The 15556-nt window shown below is 44.0% G+C and overlaps 1 protein-coding gene across 1 annotated transcript; it reads left to right on the top strand.

Annotated features, from left to right (window-relative positions):
- The first annotated feature begins 1003 nt into the window (after window positions 1-1003).
- DDO (D-aspartate oxidase) lies at window positions 1004-14246 on the top strand. The gene is made up of 4 exons (XM_009564867.2): window positions 1004-1227; window positions 1421-1529; window positions 2575-2751; window positions 5272-14246. Exons 1-4 carry the CDS (start codon window positions 1014-1016, stop codon window positions 5837-5839), a joined length of 1068 nt encoding a protein of 355 aa, XP_009563162.2. The 5' UTR covers window positions 1004-1013; the 3' UTR covers window positions 5840-14246.
- Window positions 14247-15556: the final 1310 nt, after the last annotated feature.

The raw sequence follows: 15556 nt of genomic DNA, 5'->3' as shown, positions 1-15556 counted from the left end.
CCTGCATTTGAATATGCTGAGGAGTGGAGCTGCTCCAGGACATAAACCAGGTTATAAAGCAATATATATATATATATGAGAGGCATATATACAGGCTTTTGAGGCAGCAAGAGTGGCTGGCTTCTGGGAACCACCATGTGCTACCCGGAGAGCATGGCAACATCAGATGTCCCCAAATCTGTCTAAGGCAGCGGGTCACACTAAGGTTCAGGGGCCAAGAATGGGTTTGAAAACTCAAGTTGCAAGGGGCAACGCGCCCCCTCACCATACAGATAGCTTCTCTTCCCACACTTTTCCCTCTGAGGCATCACGGCCCTCACAATTTTTGGATGTGGGAGTGTAAACAGCCAGGCTGTACCCTGTGAAGCTATGCTTTGTGTTTAATAGCTAAAATTCACATTTTGTAGGACAGAGATAACCAGGTAACCCAGTCCTCTGGGTCAGAGGGGGAGCCCTACATAGCAGGGGAACTGAGATGCATGTTAAGGAAAACATCTTCCACAATGCACTGAACCCTTTGCTCTGTGTAACTCACTTGCCTCCTGTGCAATTTGCTTCTGCTGCCCAAGTGGTGACAGACCTCATTCCCAGAGATGCTGGTGTTAAAACAGCCTTTTGGCTTATGCTGCCTAAAAGCCAATTTCCCCACAGCTCCAAAGGCACTTCTGCCCCCAGCTCAACGGAAAACTTGACAGGTGCCTCACTTCCTTGGGTTTTATTGGATAAAAACATCTGCTCCAGTGCTGTGTGTACAGAATGCTTTCTTGCCCATTGCTCCTATGCTGAGGAGGGGGTAGTGGCTGTTGAAAAACTTTTCCAAAATTAGTTGTCCTCATACCAAAGGCTATGAGTATTCGTTTTATTCCTCACCTCAGTCTTGGTTCTCTGTGTTCAGCAATTAATCTTCGATTAGCTGCTGCTGGGGAGATTATGTTACGTCTTATGTGGGTATTTCATAGCCTGACAAATTTGTCTGTTAGGGATACTGGTGACGTGGGATATGTTATTTCCAAATGCTTGTAGGTGCCTCTTTCCTCTGCCTCTGCACCCTGGAGATGGCAGCACCCAAGGTCGCAGTGGTTGGTGCAGGAGTTATCGGCCTGTCCACAGCACTGTGCATCACAGAGACTTGCCCCAGCTGCTCTGTGACTGTCCTTTCAGACCAGTTCAGCCCCAACACAACGAGCGATGTTGCAGCTGGAATGCTCATCCCTCACACCTACCCAGGTATGTGCAACCCAGTGTGGTGTTGCCTGTGGCACCACATGCAGCTGCATGCCCAGGTGTGCAGTGATGCACAGAGATTCAGGAAGAAATGTGCCATGCCCTGCATTCTCTGTCTGAACTCCTCAACATTGGCTTGTATGCTTGTCTTATTTGCATTATTCCTCCCTGCATGTTTGGTTTTGTTTACGTGCAGGTACACCAATCCACGTTCAGAAGCAGTGGTTCAAAGAGACCTTCACTTATCTTTTTGCCATCAGCAACTCAGCTGAGGCATCAGAGGCTGGCATTCACCTGGTCTCTGGGTAAGAACAGCCCCCCAGGGCAGCCTTTTCTATGCGTGTGCTGTGTGCTGTGTGCTGGAGCAGGCAGAGAGATTTTCCTTGCTGGACTTCAGGTGTATTCCCTTCATGGATTAGCCCTATTCCCAAGAAAAGTCATTCAAGTTTTTCAGATATGATGTGTCTCCAAGCAGAACTTATGCATAGGTTTGTATAGAGAAACCTCTCAAGACTGGACAGCTTCAAGTATTATTTAATAAGTGATGTTTTTCGCACTGTCATCCAACAGTTTTTTGCAGCAAGGATGGTCTTCATAGGGATGGGACTGCAGGATCCCCCCAGCTTCAGCAACTAGGGATTCAGTTCGGGGGCATGTGTTGGGAGTGTTTTATACTGCCTGTTTTGTACACAGAAATTCACTTCTTCAAGTGTTGAGGCTGGACACTCTTTAGCTTTATGGGTGACCAAGTGACCCTACGTAAAGGTCCAGCCAGGGTGCCTGCATCCTTGATAGGGACACTGTGAAGAGCCTTTGTACTTCTAGAGGTGGAAATAACACACAGTAAGGTGGAAGAACTCTGTCCAGTTGAGATATCCCGGTGTGTCACCTACAAGCCAGGCTGTGGCAGCTCCTCTGCCTATTTGCCAAGGCAAGTATTGCAGCAGAGGGCAGCAATGTTTCCCTTTGCTGTTAATCTTGCGGAGTTGCACTGATGAGCAGAAACAGGTTTGTGGGTTCCTGGGTTTGTGCTGTGATAATAACACAGAAAATAACAAATCATAGGATGAGAGGAAATGTCCTCTAGTGGTGCCAGGAGAGGTTTTGATCAAACGGGTTGTCAAGTATTGGAACATACTGTCCAGGGAAGTGGCTGAGTCACCATCCCCAGAGGTATTTAAGAGATATGCAGATGTGGCACTTAAGGACATGGTTTAGTGGTGGACTTAGCAGCTTATGATTGGACTTGATTATTTCAAAGATATTTTCCAAACTAAATGATTCTATCATTCTATGATTCGAAGAGCAGTAGTGGCTAAGTTTTTCAGCTTTTTCTCTGTGTCCTTTTAGGTGGCAGGTCTTTAAAAACACTCCGAAGGAAGAGTTACCTTTCTGGTCAGATGTTGTCCTGGGATTTCGACCAATGTCTGAAGCAGAACTCCAGAAGTTTCCACAGCACCGATTTGGTCAGGCCTTTACGACACTGAAATGTGACTGTCCACCTTACCTGCTGTGGCTGGAGAAAAGGTTGGTTTTGCTGTAGGCTGGTCATGCAGAGAGAAACCCAGGCAGAGGGACTGAGGGGGAGCTGGGGATGCTTTCAGAGCCTTAGGTTTGAACAAAACTGGAAAGGGGCCATTTCTCACTGAGGAAAATGCAGCAGAGAAGGAGAATTAGGAATAAATACCCTGTCTTTCAAAATGCAAAAGGCCCCCATCTGTGCAATGTCTACTTTCTACCTCCTGGCTGTAGATTGGAGCTTAGAGTGGAGCTTACAGTGGGAGCACCTGGGGGCACAGGACTGACGTAGCCACAGAGGCCACACTTGGCCAGCCAGACCTTGAAAGTATGTTGGGAACCTGCCATGTTCTAAGAAAACATGTGAGAGTTACTTATTTGCCAAACTTCCCAAGTATATCTGTCTTTTCTTGAGATAAATCCATCCCCTGGGAGAATGCTTATGTCTGGGAAGATGTCTTACATGTGAAGACTTTGCATTTAAGAATTAGCTGGACTGATTAAGCTTGAATTTCATCAACAACTGGAGTAATTTCTTAATCTGATCAGGTGAAAAATGGTAAAAAAGCACCATCTTGTAACAAAATTTTTGGAAACATTTGCTTGTGCAAGATTGGTGATGTACTCACTGAGGAGATGTGGCATCAGAATTCATGTCTGGATTGACATAAAAGTTAGAAAATTTGGAAATTTGCATATTACTAAGTTTCCCCAAAACACACAGATTTTGGAGAACCATGGGAAAGTCAGGATACAGATCTAAGAAGTTCTGACATTGATGATGTGCATTTAATCCATTTAAGTATCCCTAAAGTGAGCAAATAGTTGTCTCCACTTGCAAGACAGTGATAGGCTGCAAGCTGATTTGAGGTTAAGTAAAGAGATACGTACTGACACTGGTACAAATTGCCAGCTCAGCTGGTTGCTTGGATGCCTTTCATGTCACTGCAACTTGTGAAAAAATGTTTCTTGTTCTAGCAGCCAGCCAGGCTGGGAGTACCCCAGTGGTACCAGTGCCACCTGAAGCCTGTGCCGCCTCCTTGGGGCACATGCTCTGTCATGTTTCATTGCCTAACTGAATCGGGAATTTCTGTTGAAGCACAACTAAATTGTACAACCCATTCAGTATCTGTCATGCGATTTCTGCTCTTTCCTTATTCCTGCCATAGCCTTCTTATTTCTCAAAGGAGGTAGTCTAATAAGATGATCAAGCTCCTTTTCTTTCTCTTTTCTCTAGTGATGAGCTATGAGAGCATACTAAACATGTAACTAATTCTCAAACCCCTAGTGACCTGAGCAGTAGTTATAGATCATTCTCTTGGCAATCCACAAGGAAAATTGGTTTTGTGCCCACCTTGCTGGTCTGAAAATGAACCTTGGAATTCTTTTCTTGCTTGCTTGCCTGAATTCAGGAGTTTTCAGCAGGTGTTTTTTATTGGCTTTTTTTTATGGCGTGATGGCAGAGTGCCAGTTACAGCACTTATGAGCTCTCCCAGCAATTTGCCGAGCCAGAGCTGCTGCACAAGACCTCCCATCTCCTTCCAAGCCAGCCTCACTGTCCTGCTGCTCCCAAATCCCAGTCTCCAGAGCACCAGCTGTGTCCTAGATCCTGAGCATGCTCACTGCTTTGTGGGAAACCCCTGTCTTTATAGCGGGGTTGATCACTTTGAGGGTTGCCAGAGTATTGCAAAGGACAGCATTTCCTATTTAATGCATTGTCATCACAGAGCTGTCTCCCGCCTTGCTCATGCTAGAACCCTTACTAAAGATACCCAGCAACTGGATCCACCTGACAGCATGCAGCGTCTCCATCTCACACCAATGTTTTATCACAGGAGTTGGCTTCAAGCTTTAGGGAAGTTCAGGGGGGAATTCAGCTTGCAATTGAGCTCAAAGATGAACTTCAAGAAGGGCTGAATTTTGCTGGAGAGCAGACAGGGATGTATAGTGCTCTGAGCTGTCCTGGGTGACTCCTGGCTGCTGCCGTAGAAGGGTATAGGTCCTCTGGGGGTGCTGCCCAGCCTGTGGGGACATCTTGTGTACCTCAAAGCTTTGCAAGTGGTGCCAAATGACTAAGTGGCTTTTGGCATCAGACAGGTGAACTGGGAATGAACATGATGGTGTGTAACAGGCATGTTAAAAGGGCCATAGTATGATAGCGCTGTCAGTAGCAGAAGTAAGTTGGGGAATAAATTTGACATTTTTCAGCTTACTGAGCTGTTAAAGCTTGTGATGGTTCTAGAAATTGATCCATGAGACCACAAGGACCTGACTGTCTGCCTAGGGTCTTATGCCAGGCCCTTCTCTAATGCTGATCAACTTGCTGTATCTTTTCCAGCCTAAACAAGCTGAAAAATAGCTTTGATCAGACAAATCACAAACAGAAACCCCATGGCAGTTTCTTTACTTTTTGTCCCATCTGGTGTTTCGTATGTTGAAGGCAATCTATCTCACTTACTTAGTGTGCATAATAATTACATGAGGGTTTAGGGATTTCTTTTCTGCCTCACTTCTGGAGTCTTTTTGCAGGTTGAAAGCAACTGGCGTCCAAGTGTACACCAGAAAAGTTGCAGACTTGTGGGAGCTGCACAGCGAATATAACATCATTGTCAACTGCTCGGGCATTGGAGCCTGCCAGCTGGTGGGGGATGAAAAGCTCTTCCCCATCAAGGGACAAGTACTCCAAGTTCATGCTCCTTGGGTGAAAAATTTCATCCGGGATGGGGATGGCTTAACTTACATCTACCCAGGGATACACCAGGTAACCCTAGGGGGAACCAGGGAAAAGGATATCTGGAGTCTCTCCCCTGATCCTGGCACTATCCAAGACATCTTTGACAGATGTTGCTCCCTTGAGCCCTCACTGCAGGAAGCTCAGGACATCAAGGTGAAGGTGGGCTTGAGGCCATCCAGGCAGAGTGTGAGACTGCAGAGAGAGGTCTTTCGCCAAGGAGGACTTAAGCTTCCAGTGGTCCATAACTACGGGCATGGTGCAGGTGGCTTTTCGGTGCACAGGGGCACAGCCAAAGAGGCTGCTTATCTTGTCAGAGAGTGCATCGCTGCCCTGCAAGGCTCCTCATCGAGGGCCAAGCTTTGAATCCCAGAGGCTGCTTTGTGACAGCCTAGTGTTGCATCTCCTAGTAGCAGATTTGGACTTCTATTCCACTACTGTATAGAAGGAACCTAAGACAACAACTTGTGCCATTGCAGATGCTCAGTGGTATCTCATCTGGTTTTCAGCTGCAAGCTTATAAAGACATGATGGGTTGATCCAAGTATTGACCCAGCTGTCCTTCTCCTCCATTTGACATCGGTTCTGCCCTAGGTATTTCTCCTAGCCTTATGTTAAGGGGAAGGCAAGATATGTGAATATTCTTCACAAAACAGGGATCAGATTGGTGCAGTATAATATTAATTACATCAATTTAGCATTTCTTCATCTGCATCTAAAGGTATCAGATGCATTGGGTTCAGATTCAGTAAAAACTAGTTCGCTGCTCTTGTACCAAATCTAATCTTCTTCCTGCTGTCTTGCTACAGAATGTTACTGTTCTCCGTATGATCTACAAGAAAACCCTCCACAGTGCTGCATTACAGTGCTCCAGGTCAGCTCTTATAAAAAGCAGTGTTAGATTACTGTCATGCACAGTGACCAGGCAAGTGTGATTTTAAGGCACATATGTGACACTGATCACTGCATTTGCTCTTGTTACACCTCAGGGAATGTAACCTAAAGTTTCTGTGAGAGGAAGTTGCCCCGTATGAGCTACAGTTTTGTGCATCTTTCCTCACACTGGTTTGCAAATCTCTCTTTTTTTTTTTAAACTTTGAGCCCCTCAGATTTTGCTCTCAGGCAGACATGATTTTTTTCCCCCAATAGCAGCATTGACGTGGCCTGTGTTTTACAGACGAGGGATATTCAGCGTGGGAGGGAGTGCCAGCATCTCTCTTCTACTTCGCATCAGCACTGGATTCTTTCCTTGCATCAGTTGATATGAATAAACTGGTGACAAACCAAGGATCTTAACACCGGCTTCAGTTTCATACGGGAGAGAAGAGCCATTTAAGACTAGATAAACACTCCAAAGATAAATTTGGCTGTAACTGGACATGAGCAAACTCCTCCGCCATATGGAAGCTGAGCCACTGAATCCCAGACCCTCACTCCATTTTCCTCTGTAGTTTGAGCCCTTTGATGTTGGTGAAGATAATCGCTGGTCAAAATTAGATCTTACCATCGCAGTACAGAAGAATTTCTTTACTATGAGAGTGGTGAGACACTGGCACAGGTTGCCCAGAGAGGTTGTAGATGCCCCATCCCTGGAGGTATTCAAGGCCAGGTTGGATGGGGCCTTGGGCAGCCTGATCTAGTGGGATGTCCCTGTGCATGGCAGGGGGGTTGGGACTAGATGATCTTTAAGGTCCCTTCCAACCCAAACTATACTATGATACAGGTTTGACTGTTAGTGATTAGAGCACTCATTACATCTTAAATGGTTCATTCAAGAGCATTAGTGTCCACTTTTGTCTAGGTTTTTTTGTCCAGTTTTTTTTCGTCCTTACAGTTACAAAGCAAATCAAAATTCTTCAGGAATTCACATGATTAAAACGAACTGATAAATAAATTTCTAATAATGGAGCAAAAGTCACTTCTGTAGCATTTGCTTTCATAAGCAAGGGGTTTTCTTTCCTTGGAGATGGCATGACAGGGCCAAGAAAGGCCACATTCAGACATGGCTGCCAACTCCTGTTGGTCTCAGGGGGATAAGGACAGTTATCCTTTGCAGGGGTCAGCTGTTGGAAGAAACATCATCAAATTAAGTTATAGGTCAATTAGCTCCTGGGATCAGCCTAAGCTAGCCCTGCCTTCAGTAGTCTTGTGCTCTTCTCCTCAGATCTGGAGGCTAATTTTGCATTCCCTTGTCCCATAATTTGTCCTTTGCAGTGGTACAAGAGGGCAGAGCTGCTGCTTTTGGCAGCGGTGTTGGCGTAGGGCCTATCAGACTGCAGCTTTGTCCTCAGCAAACACAGAACAGAAAAAATACATGGAAAAATCATGAGAATGGGCTATTTTTTTCTCAGTCTTGATTTTCTTAATCTTGATTTTAATCTTAAAAACTAACAAACAATGTAGCTTATCCTGGAGCAAGAAACACTGCTAATGCTAGTGGAGTGTCCACAGCCCCATGGGAAACCAGAGCTCTGGTTGTGCACTTCTGCTTTGCAAGGTGGGGAGGTTTCTTCTAATTTACTTTTAAAAGTTCAAGTCAAGTTGGATGGGACTCTGAGCAACCTGATGTAATTTAATATGTCCCTGCTTATTGCAGGGTGGTTGGACTAGATGATCTCAAATGGTCCCTTCCAACCCAACTATTCTCTGATTCCCAACTCAGCCATGTGTTTTTCTCTGCTGTTATCCACGCTGAATTTCACCTGCTATTTCATGACCCAGGCTCATGAGATGTTTTTTGCAGCTCCTTACAGGCAGTTTGCATTTTGCTACCTTGAATAAGCTGGTACCACCGGCACTCCAAGTCACTTCACCATTTACTACCTGACTGATGGATATGTGGATAAGCACTGGCCCTACCACAGATCCTTCTCAGATGTTACTGGTTACTTCTCTCTATTGTGAAAACCAGATGATTTATCCTTACCTTGTCTCTCTATCCTGTAATTAGTTGCTGAATTGTGAGAGGATCTTCCCTCCTGTCCCATGCCAGATTAACTTCTTTACGAGTCTTGGTGACAGACATTATAAAATGCTTTCCAGAAGCTGAGAAGATCATACCGAGCAGATCCTTGCAGTCTGCAGCCTCCCTGTGTCCTCTAAAGCTGTAAGAGAATGGTGAAGCTTCATAGCTCCTCACTGCAAACCTCTGCTGATTCTTCCCTCTTCGTCCATATCTGTCCCTGCAACTATTCTACTATCATGGCTTTTAGCGTTTTGCTGCAATGGGTGTCAGATTTAGTAGTTTGCACTTCTCTACATCTCTCACAGCACTTAAAACAGTGTCATGTGCCATCCTCTTTTTTTTTTTTTTTTTTTTTTCTGGTGTTTTAAGTAAGGGGTTATACACCAGCCTGAACAGTACAACAATTTCCCATTAGTGTTGCTTAAAAACCCATGAGCGAGTAACATCTGCTTCTCATAAATTTGTTACTACCCATTGCAGCTATTTGTTCTAAACCCTCCTCTAATGGCCCTTCAATCCCCTCTACAAATGGCTCTGCCATGGGAATTTCACTAAGCTTTTCTGTGCTGAACCCAGACATAAGTAACCCGTTTAGCTGTTGCGTTAGGGCTTGTTTCTCTCAAGCTCTTTGACCACTGATTGTCTGCTGACCACATACCCTGGTCACCTGTGAGACTCTCTGGCCAGCTTCTTGCTCCTACTGCAGCAGAGGAAGTATTTTGTCTATTAACAAGTTATTTTAATCCGGATTTCTGTTCCTGCTTTTGATTTGACAGAGTTTATATCCTTTTTCTATTTCCTCATTTGGACGGGATCTGTTTTGGTTCTTTCCCTTGTAATTCTTATTGTGGTATTACAATGAGCCAGTAATGATCTTTCTTCTGGGAAGTCTCTGATATTTCAATAACTTTATATAAAATTCAAGCATTCTAGTATTGTTTATTAATTTTAGACTTATAGCAAATAGAAACATGCATACATTCAGCCTGATTGCTCCAGCTCCTGTGCCCTGTTGAACAGAGCTTTATTTGTCCAGTTGCACCTTGCCATTTCCTGCATACTTGTGGTTTTAAATAAGTCAAAATGGCACCTTAAAGGACATGTCATCATGAACCCTGCTCCTCTAGTCCTGCTTGCCTGCCCCTAGTCTCTATCCTGAAATTCTTTTTTAAATATTACTCTTTCTCACAAAGGCTTTCTTCCCTACCAAGGTCATGACACACAAAGGCTGAGCATCCTACTCAGAAACCTCAGCTTTTTCTTCCAGAAACTTTCAATTTGCCAAGCCTATATCCTAATATTATGGGAATAATTGTGCTTCCCTCTGTCATTTTTCTCCCTAGGCATGGAAAATTTAAATATTTTAAAATATATCCATAGCTACATAGTGACACTGCCCTGTGCCAACTATACGCCTATTCACAAGAAGGGGGGGGGTCACAACATTTCACTGCCTACAAGCCAGCTTGCAGACAGCGACTGCTTGACTTTTAGGCAGCTGAAGCCTGTTGAGAAGAATCTTTTTTTGCTTCAGTTGCCCAGCCTCGGGTGCCGATCTCTGGCAATACATCATTAGCCGTTCCTGAGTTTCTGCTCCTTTGCCAACAGCCTTGCTGGGAGCTGAAGCAAAGATGTGGCCTGTGTTAATTCTCCGGCCCCATTTGAAGCTGTACCAGCAGCTGAGGAATTTGCAAAACTCCATTTTGATCCTAAATCTGTTTGTGCTGTTGTGTTGGCTCCATAGTCTTCATCTGGAAATGCAGAGTAAATGCAGAGTAAATGTCAGGAAAACACGCATAGAATCATAGAATAGTTTGGGTTGGAATGGAACTTAAAGATCAAATAGTTCCCATCCTCCTGCCATGGGCAGGGACACGTCCCACATGGGAAAGGGTTAACAGTGGAAGGTCATCAAAACTCCATGACTTTCCATGCTGATGAAAGGCACCCTTAAAGAAAGACTTAGCTGTCACCTGTGCAAAGTGTTTTATCCTCTCCTCAAGCCCGTGCAGGTCCGGACAAAAATTGACTGGACCGTACTTAAATATTTGCTTCTTATCTACTCTTTCTGACCTACATTGAATAGCCACTCCCAGCAGATGGCAACCAAGCTGACACACTCACAGGGAATTTCAAAGGCATAATTATGGTGTAGAAAGGGATTGATGATATTTTGAGACATTTTGATCAATCCTTGTGATTGCAGACAGCAGATGGGCTGTATGACGGATTTTACAGCTTGAGACAAAATAATAGTTTTCTGCAACAGGGAATTTTGATGATTTTCTTTGCAAAAACAAAGCGATAAAGATATATTGTCTCAATATAGACTTTTGCCTACATTTAAAGCAAATTTGCCAAACTTCTGAAAAAAAAACCCAGGAAAATTGGCATTCACCATTGATTATAATGCAGTCGAATGCTATTTGAGATAAACTTCATTGTGATACATTCAAATTCATTAGGAATAAATGTAGTAATTAGAAAACTATGGCCTAGGCTGAGATTTGTATTGTGTTCAGAACTATCTTATATCAATGTACGTGTTGTACGAGGCTTTATTCTATCCTGCTTTATTCCCTGTTTTCCACCAGAGGGTGATGTTGGATCAAGCAGTTCCTGAAAGAAACTCGCAAGCTCCATTTCAAAGAGGCGATGCAGTCATGGGTAGAGATGTGGGTGCTTGTAGGGCTGTCACATAACTATAAGATTTGGGTGCTGCAGTAGGGCTTAAGACATAATCGTGCATCAGTTAGGGCTGTAAGATGTCATGGCGAATGCTTAAAAAAAAAAACCAACACATTGAGGAAATTGAAACATAAGGGTACCAGCACACCAGGAGTTGTTGTTAATAACTAATTATAATCCTAGACAAACCTGTTGCTGTTGCACCATGTCCCAGAGCTTCTCCACATCAAAAGGCTGGAAGGGAAACCACTGTCTTGGGTGGCCAAGTGTCCTAGGTTCCTTGTGTCTCGCAGTCCCTTGAGCTCTGCTTGGGCCAGACCTTGTGTGTGGTGGTGGGTGTTTCTACAGCGCTGCAGCCTGGCCCGTGCATCAGCTACCTAGCCTGGTTCCTGGTGAGCTCACACACTGCTCTCAGGTGCTCAGGTATTAGAAACTGTCGCTGATTTAAGGCTGATCCGAAAATGGTCTATTTTCTTTTGGAGAATTTTTCCCCCACGTCTGTTTTTCTCAATGAAGAAGTCAAAGTTACATGTTTTGGAAAAGGAAAAGTGGACGTGAGTCAAAACTCAGCCTTATAAGGAAGGGCTGGGGAGAAACGAAAGAAACTTTTCTGGAACAGAACAAGTTCATAAAAATGGTATTTTCAAATGTAAAAAGTTTCAAGAGAATCTTTTCCCTGTGTTTTGCTTTTCCTCCTTTGAGACTGTCTCACACCACTGACAGCCACCAGCACTAGCAGGGCACTGCCCCACGTTGCTGTCCTCCACTCCTGTTCATGTCCACTACCTACCATGTATATTTCTCACATTGCAAGAGGTGTGCACCATGTGCATCACATACTGAGCTCCTGTCACTGTCACCTCTGCTGCCTTTTTATTCAACTTATGCAAACTCACAGTTGACCAGCTGATATCTGAGCCTTACATGAGCCTTTACTTACATTTATGAGCCAAACAGTGGAGAGGAGGTTTGCTTATTTTATGTATCGCTGGAGACTGAAGCAACCAAGCTAGCTGCAGGTGTTTCTGAAGCACCTGGATGTGCACCTCCAGTCGGCATTTTGGCAAAAGTGAAGGTCTGGGGAAAAAACCCTTCCATGAAGGAGTGCACTAGAGTCACAGAGGAAGCCTTGCACTTGCTTTCCACCTTGCCAAACAAGTGTAGGGTTGAGCTTCACCACCTTTTTTCCATGCGGAGAGTATATCTGCACAGTGTCATCACTCCAGGAATAACCATGGGGCGAATTGCCACAGAGCTTTTCAGCAGGATAATTGCCTCCAACAGAAGGATAAATAGCTTTTTCTGGCATTTAATGGGCCTCTTAAATGAACGGCAATAAACTCTATGCAAACAGATGTTTTCCCTCTTTTTTCGTCCTCTTGCATCTCATCCATAATTATGCACTGAAATGTTCTTGTCTGGATTGCTGAAAGCAATCTTACTGCTGTTTGTCTTTGCAGCTTAAGGCTGCGCTCTTCGGCACAAAGATCAAGCATAACACCCTTAATTCCTAAAGGCTCCCATTGCTGTACATAAGTGATCATCTTCTTTCCTTTGCATTAAGCCTGAGGGAGGAACAAGAAGTTAGTGCGAAAAAGTGCCTCTTCCAGCCTCTGCTCTGCAGGTCCTGGCACTCTCCCTGGTTCCCCAGGGCTCCAGCCAGGAGGTTTCTGTGCTTGCCTGGCTTCAGGCTTTCACCCAGCTAGGCTCAGAGTAGTTGCTCCTTCTTTGTCTTGTAGGGGAGGGAAAGGTCCCCTCTCTATGACACCTGTGCTGTGCTGACCAGATTGTGGGGAGTTGGCAAGACAGGCTTTTCTCTCTAGCCGCTGGCTTTGCCTCTAGGTTTGCCACCAATACAGTAGCATGTGCCATGCAAGCCCTGCAAAAAGCCTTTATGCTTTCAGAAACATATACTTTGCCTTCTGACACAGTACAGAGAAATGACCTTATTCCTAAAGAAATTCAATGCATTCTGGCAAAGGAATCGCCTCCTAACAAAGACCCTGCAAGCAAGACAAACATAAACGTTAGCCTGGCCGAGTGTTCATCACCTGGAATTGTGTCTGCAGGGATGCCTGCGTCTTCACAAATCTGTCTTCGAAGCATCTGGCTGGCCTCTGCTTTCCACGTTCATGGAAAGGGTGGAGGTAGACATGCTGTAGGAAGACGTGTGACAAAAGGATGCCCCCTGCGGTAACGCCTAACCTAGATACAAAATCTTGGCTATGGAGGTTATTCCACTTTGAGTTGATACCAATGCATCTGCATCATTGATATTGCTCTACATGGCACTGATGGAAAACTGCCTTGAAAGGAGCCTGTGGGAAAAACAGAGAGTTTTATTCTCATAGTCTGGTCCTGACCAGGCTGCTGCAAGAGAGCCTTGCTGCAGGCAAGACCATTTCACTCCTCCTCATTAGGATTTTGTTTAAGACATTTAAAATGCAACCAGTTGGAGGAAAGTATTGGCTGACCAAGTAATAATAATTCAGAAAAGCAAACATTTTGTTACAAAGAAAGACAGTGGTACTGAATTTAGTGTCCTGCAAAGATGGGACACTTCAGTCACATGGGTGAAACCTTTGTGGATGCATGTTATTATGTGGGTGAAACCTTTGCGGATGCATATTAGTAAATTGGCCTGCATACTGGTTAAGGACATTTTTGCACATATCCTATCCTACAAAAGACATTTTTAATCCATCAGGTCCATTAAGGATGCTGCCAGCCACTCCCAGCCTTTGTTTATCCTATTGCCTTTAATGAGACATAAACTACAGACGCATGCATGTATATCAAACAACACTGTAAGACAGAGAAAAAGCACACAATGCATTAATTATGGGTCTTCATTTGTTTGTGAAACTGCTACCTGGAACAGTTGCTGCTGTTCTTCTCCTTAGCAGCCCTGGCGCTCTGGCTTACGTCTCTTCTCCCTTTGGATAGCCCTCTTCCCAGTGTGCTTGCTGATGAAAGTCACTCTCTGTGATCAGATTGTGACATCTGCTCCATTACTCCAGTGCTGTTGCCATTCCTTGTATAAATACTTTGGCATTTGTACTGTACTATGTAAACCCATTAAAAACACATAATAAAAAGGCTTATAAAACTTCTTAAAGCTATAATTACTACTCCAGCACTGGTGTTTTGTAGAATTCTGAGTGTTATAGATTAAAATTTTTGCCAAATTACATTTTTTAATGAAAGACATTCATCCTCGACCTTAGAAACGTAAAAATGAAAGTAAAATTGATTGCATCCAAAAAAAACCATAAAAAGGTGACCCCAGCTTTACTAAGGCAATCCTTAGAACATACAGAAAATAGGCATTTGTAATAGAAACTTAAGGCAAACTGAACATCTTTTGGGGATTACAGAATACATACAGGGGAAACAGACAGCAAACTAATATTGCAAAAATCTTGGTGTAATGGTACTTGAACTGCACATAAGCTATCACTGCTTAATTCATGTAAACTAGAATGTCTGTTTTAAAACATAGTGATACATGTTTTCAATTTTTATACCAGTATCTGCTCAATACAATTGCCAGCCCTTAGTTTAAAAAGCAGGCAGAATTTTGCTTGTTAAGAATGATTAGACAATTCAGTAAAAGGCAGACCCTAAAATTACTGTTGTTCCTCCCTAGGAATGAAACATAGTTACTGGGGGCAATAGAATCATAGATTCATTAAGGTTGGAAAAGACCTCTGAGATCATCCAGTCCAACCGTCAAGCCCAACACCACTGTGCCTACTAAACCATGTCATGAAGTAATATGTCTACATGGTTTTTTAACACCTCCAGGGATGGTGACTCCACCACTTGCCTGGGCAGCCTGTTCCAGTGCTTGGCCACTCTTTCTGTAAAGAAATTTTTGCTAATATCCAGTTTAAACCTCCCCTTGCGCAACTTGAGGCCATTTCCTCCTACCCTATCTCTTAGTTGCATTTATAGATACCACAAAGATCGAGGCTAAATAAATAAAGGTCAGACCCAGGGACAGCAGAGAGTTACACAGCATCTTTAACTGCAGGAACATGTCATTCCCCTTCTCATTGCTGCAGCAAAAGTATGTGCACAGGTGCAGGTACACGTGTGTGAATGCACAAGTGTGACTCAGAGGTAAATCTTGATCTATAATCCCCCCTCCAGGCCACTAATTATCAACTATCTCTCATCAAATTCGAAGTATGCAACAAGGCTGTGATGTTTGAAGATCTCTGTAGCTGGAGGAAAAAGAGAGCTTCTACCTATGCCTTGTGCTGAGCTTCTGAACAGCAAGATCAATTTTGTCTTAAGCTGCCTAAATAGCCCACAAGTTTCAGGATAGCTAATGGGAGACTGCATGAACATATTTTTCTTTAGCTGTTAACTTCAAACCTACCAGTGGTGAGCTGAGAAGTGGTTTTAATGATCCACACAGCAGA

Source organism: Cuculus canorus, chromosome 3 (assembly GCF_017976375.1).
Source record: "Cuculus canorus isolate bCucCan1 chromosome 3, bCucCan1.pri, whole genome shotgun sequence".
In the NCBI taxonomy this organism is placed as follows: Eukaryota; Metazoa; Chordata; class Aves; order Cuculiformes; family Cuculidae; genus Cuculus; species Cuculus canorus.
The sequence above is the reverse complement of the archived record's forward strand: the minus strand, read 5'-3'. Positions and strand labels throughout refer to the sequence as shown.

Excerpts from the sequence above, each read along its gene's own strand:
- DDO (XM_009564867.2), top strand. The coding sequence starts at position 1,014 with ATGCTTGTAGGTGCCTCTTTCCTCTGCCTCTGCACCCTGGAGATGGCA. Across the intron at positions 1,530-2,574 it reads GGCATTCACCTGGTCTCTGG|GTGGCAGGTCTTTAAAAACA; the intron begins GTAAGAACAGCC and ends GTGTCCTTTTAG. Across the intron at positions 2,752-5,271 it reads CTGCTGTGGCTGGAGAAAAG|GTTGAAAGCAACTGGCGTCC; the intron begins GTTGGTTTTGCT and ends GTCTTTTTGCAG.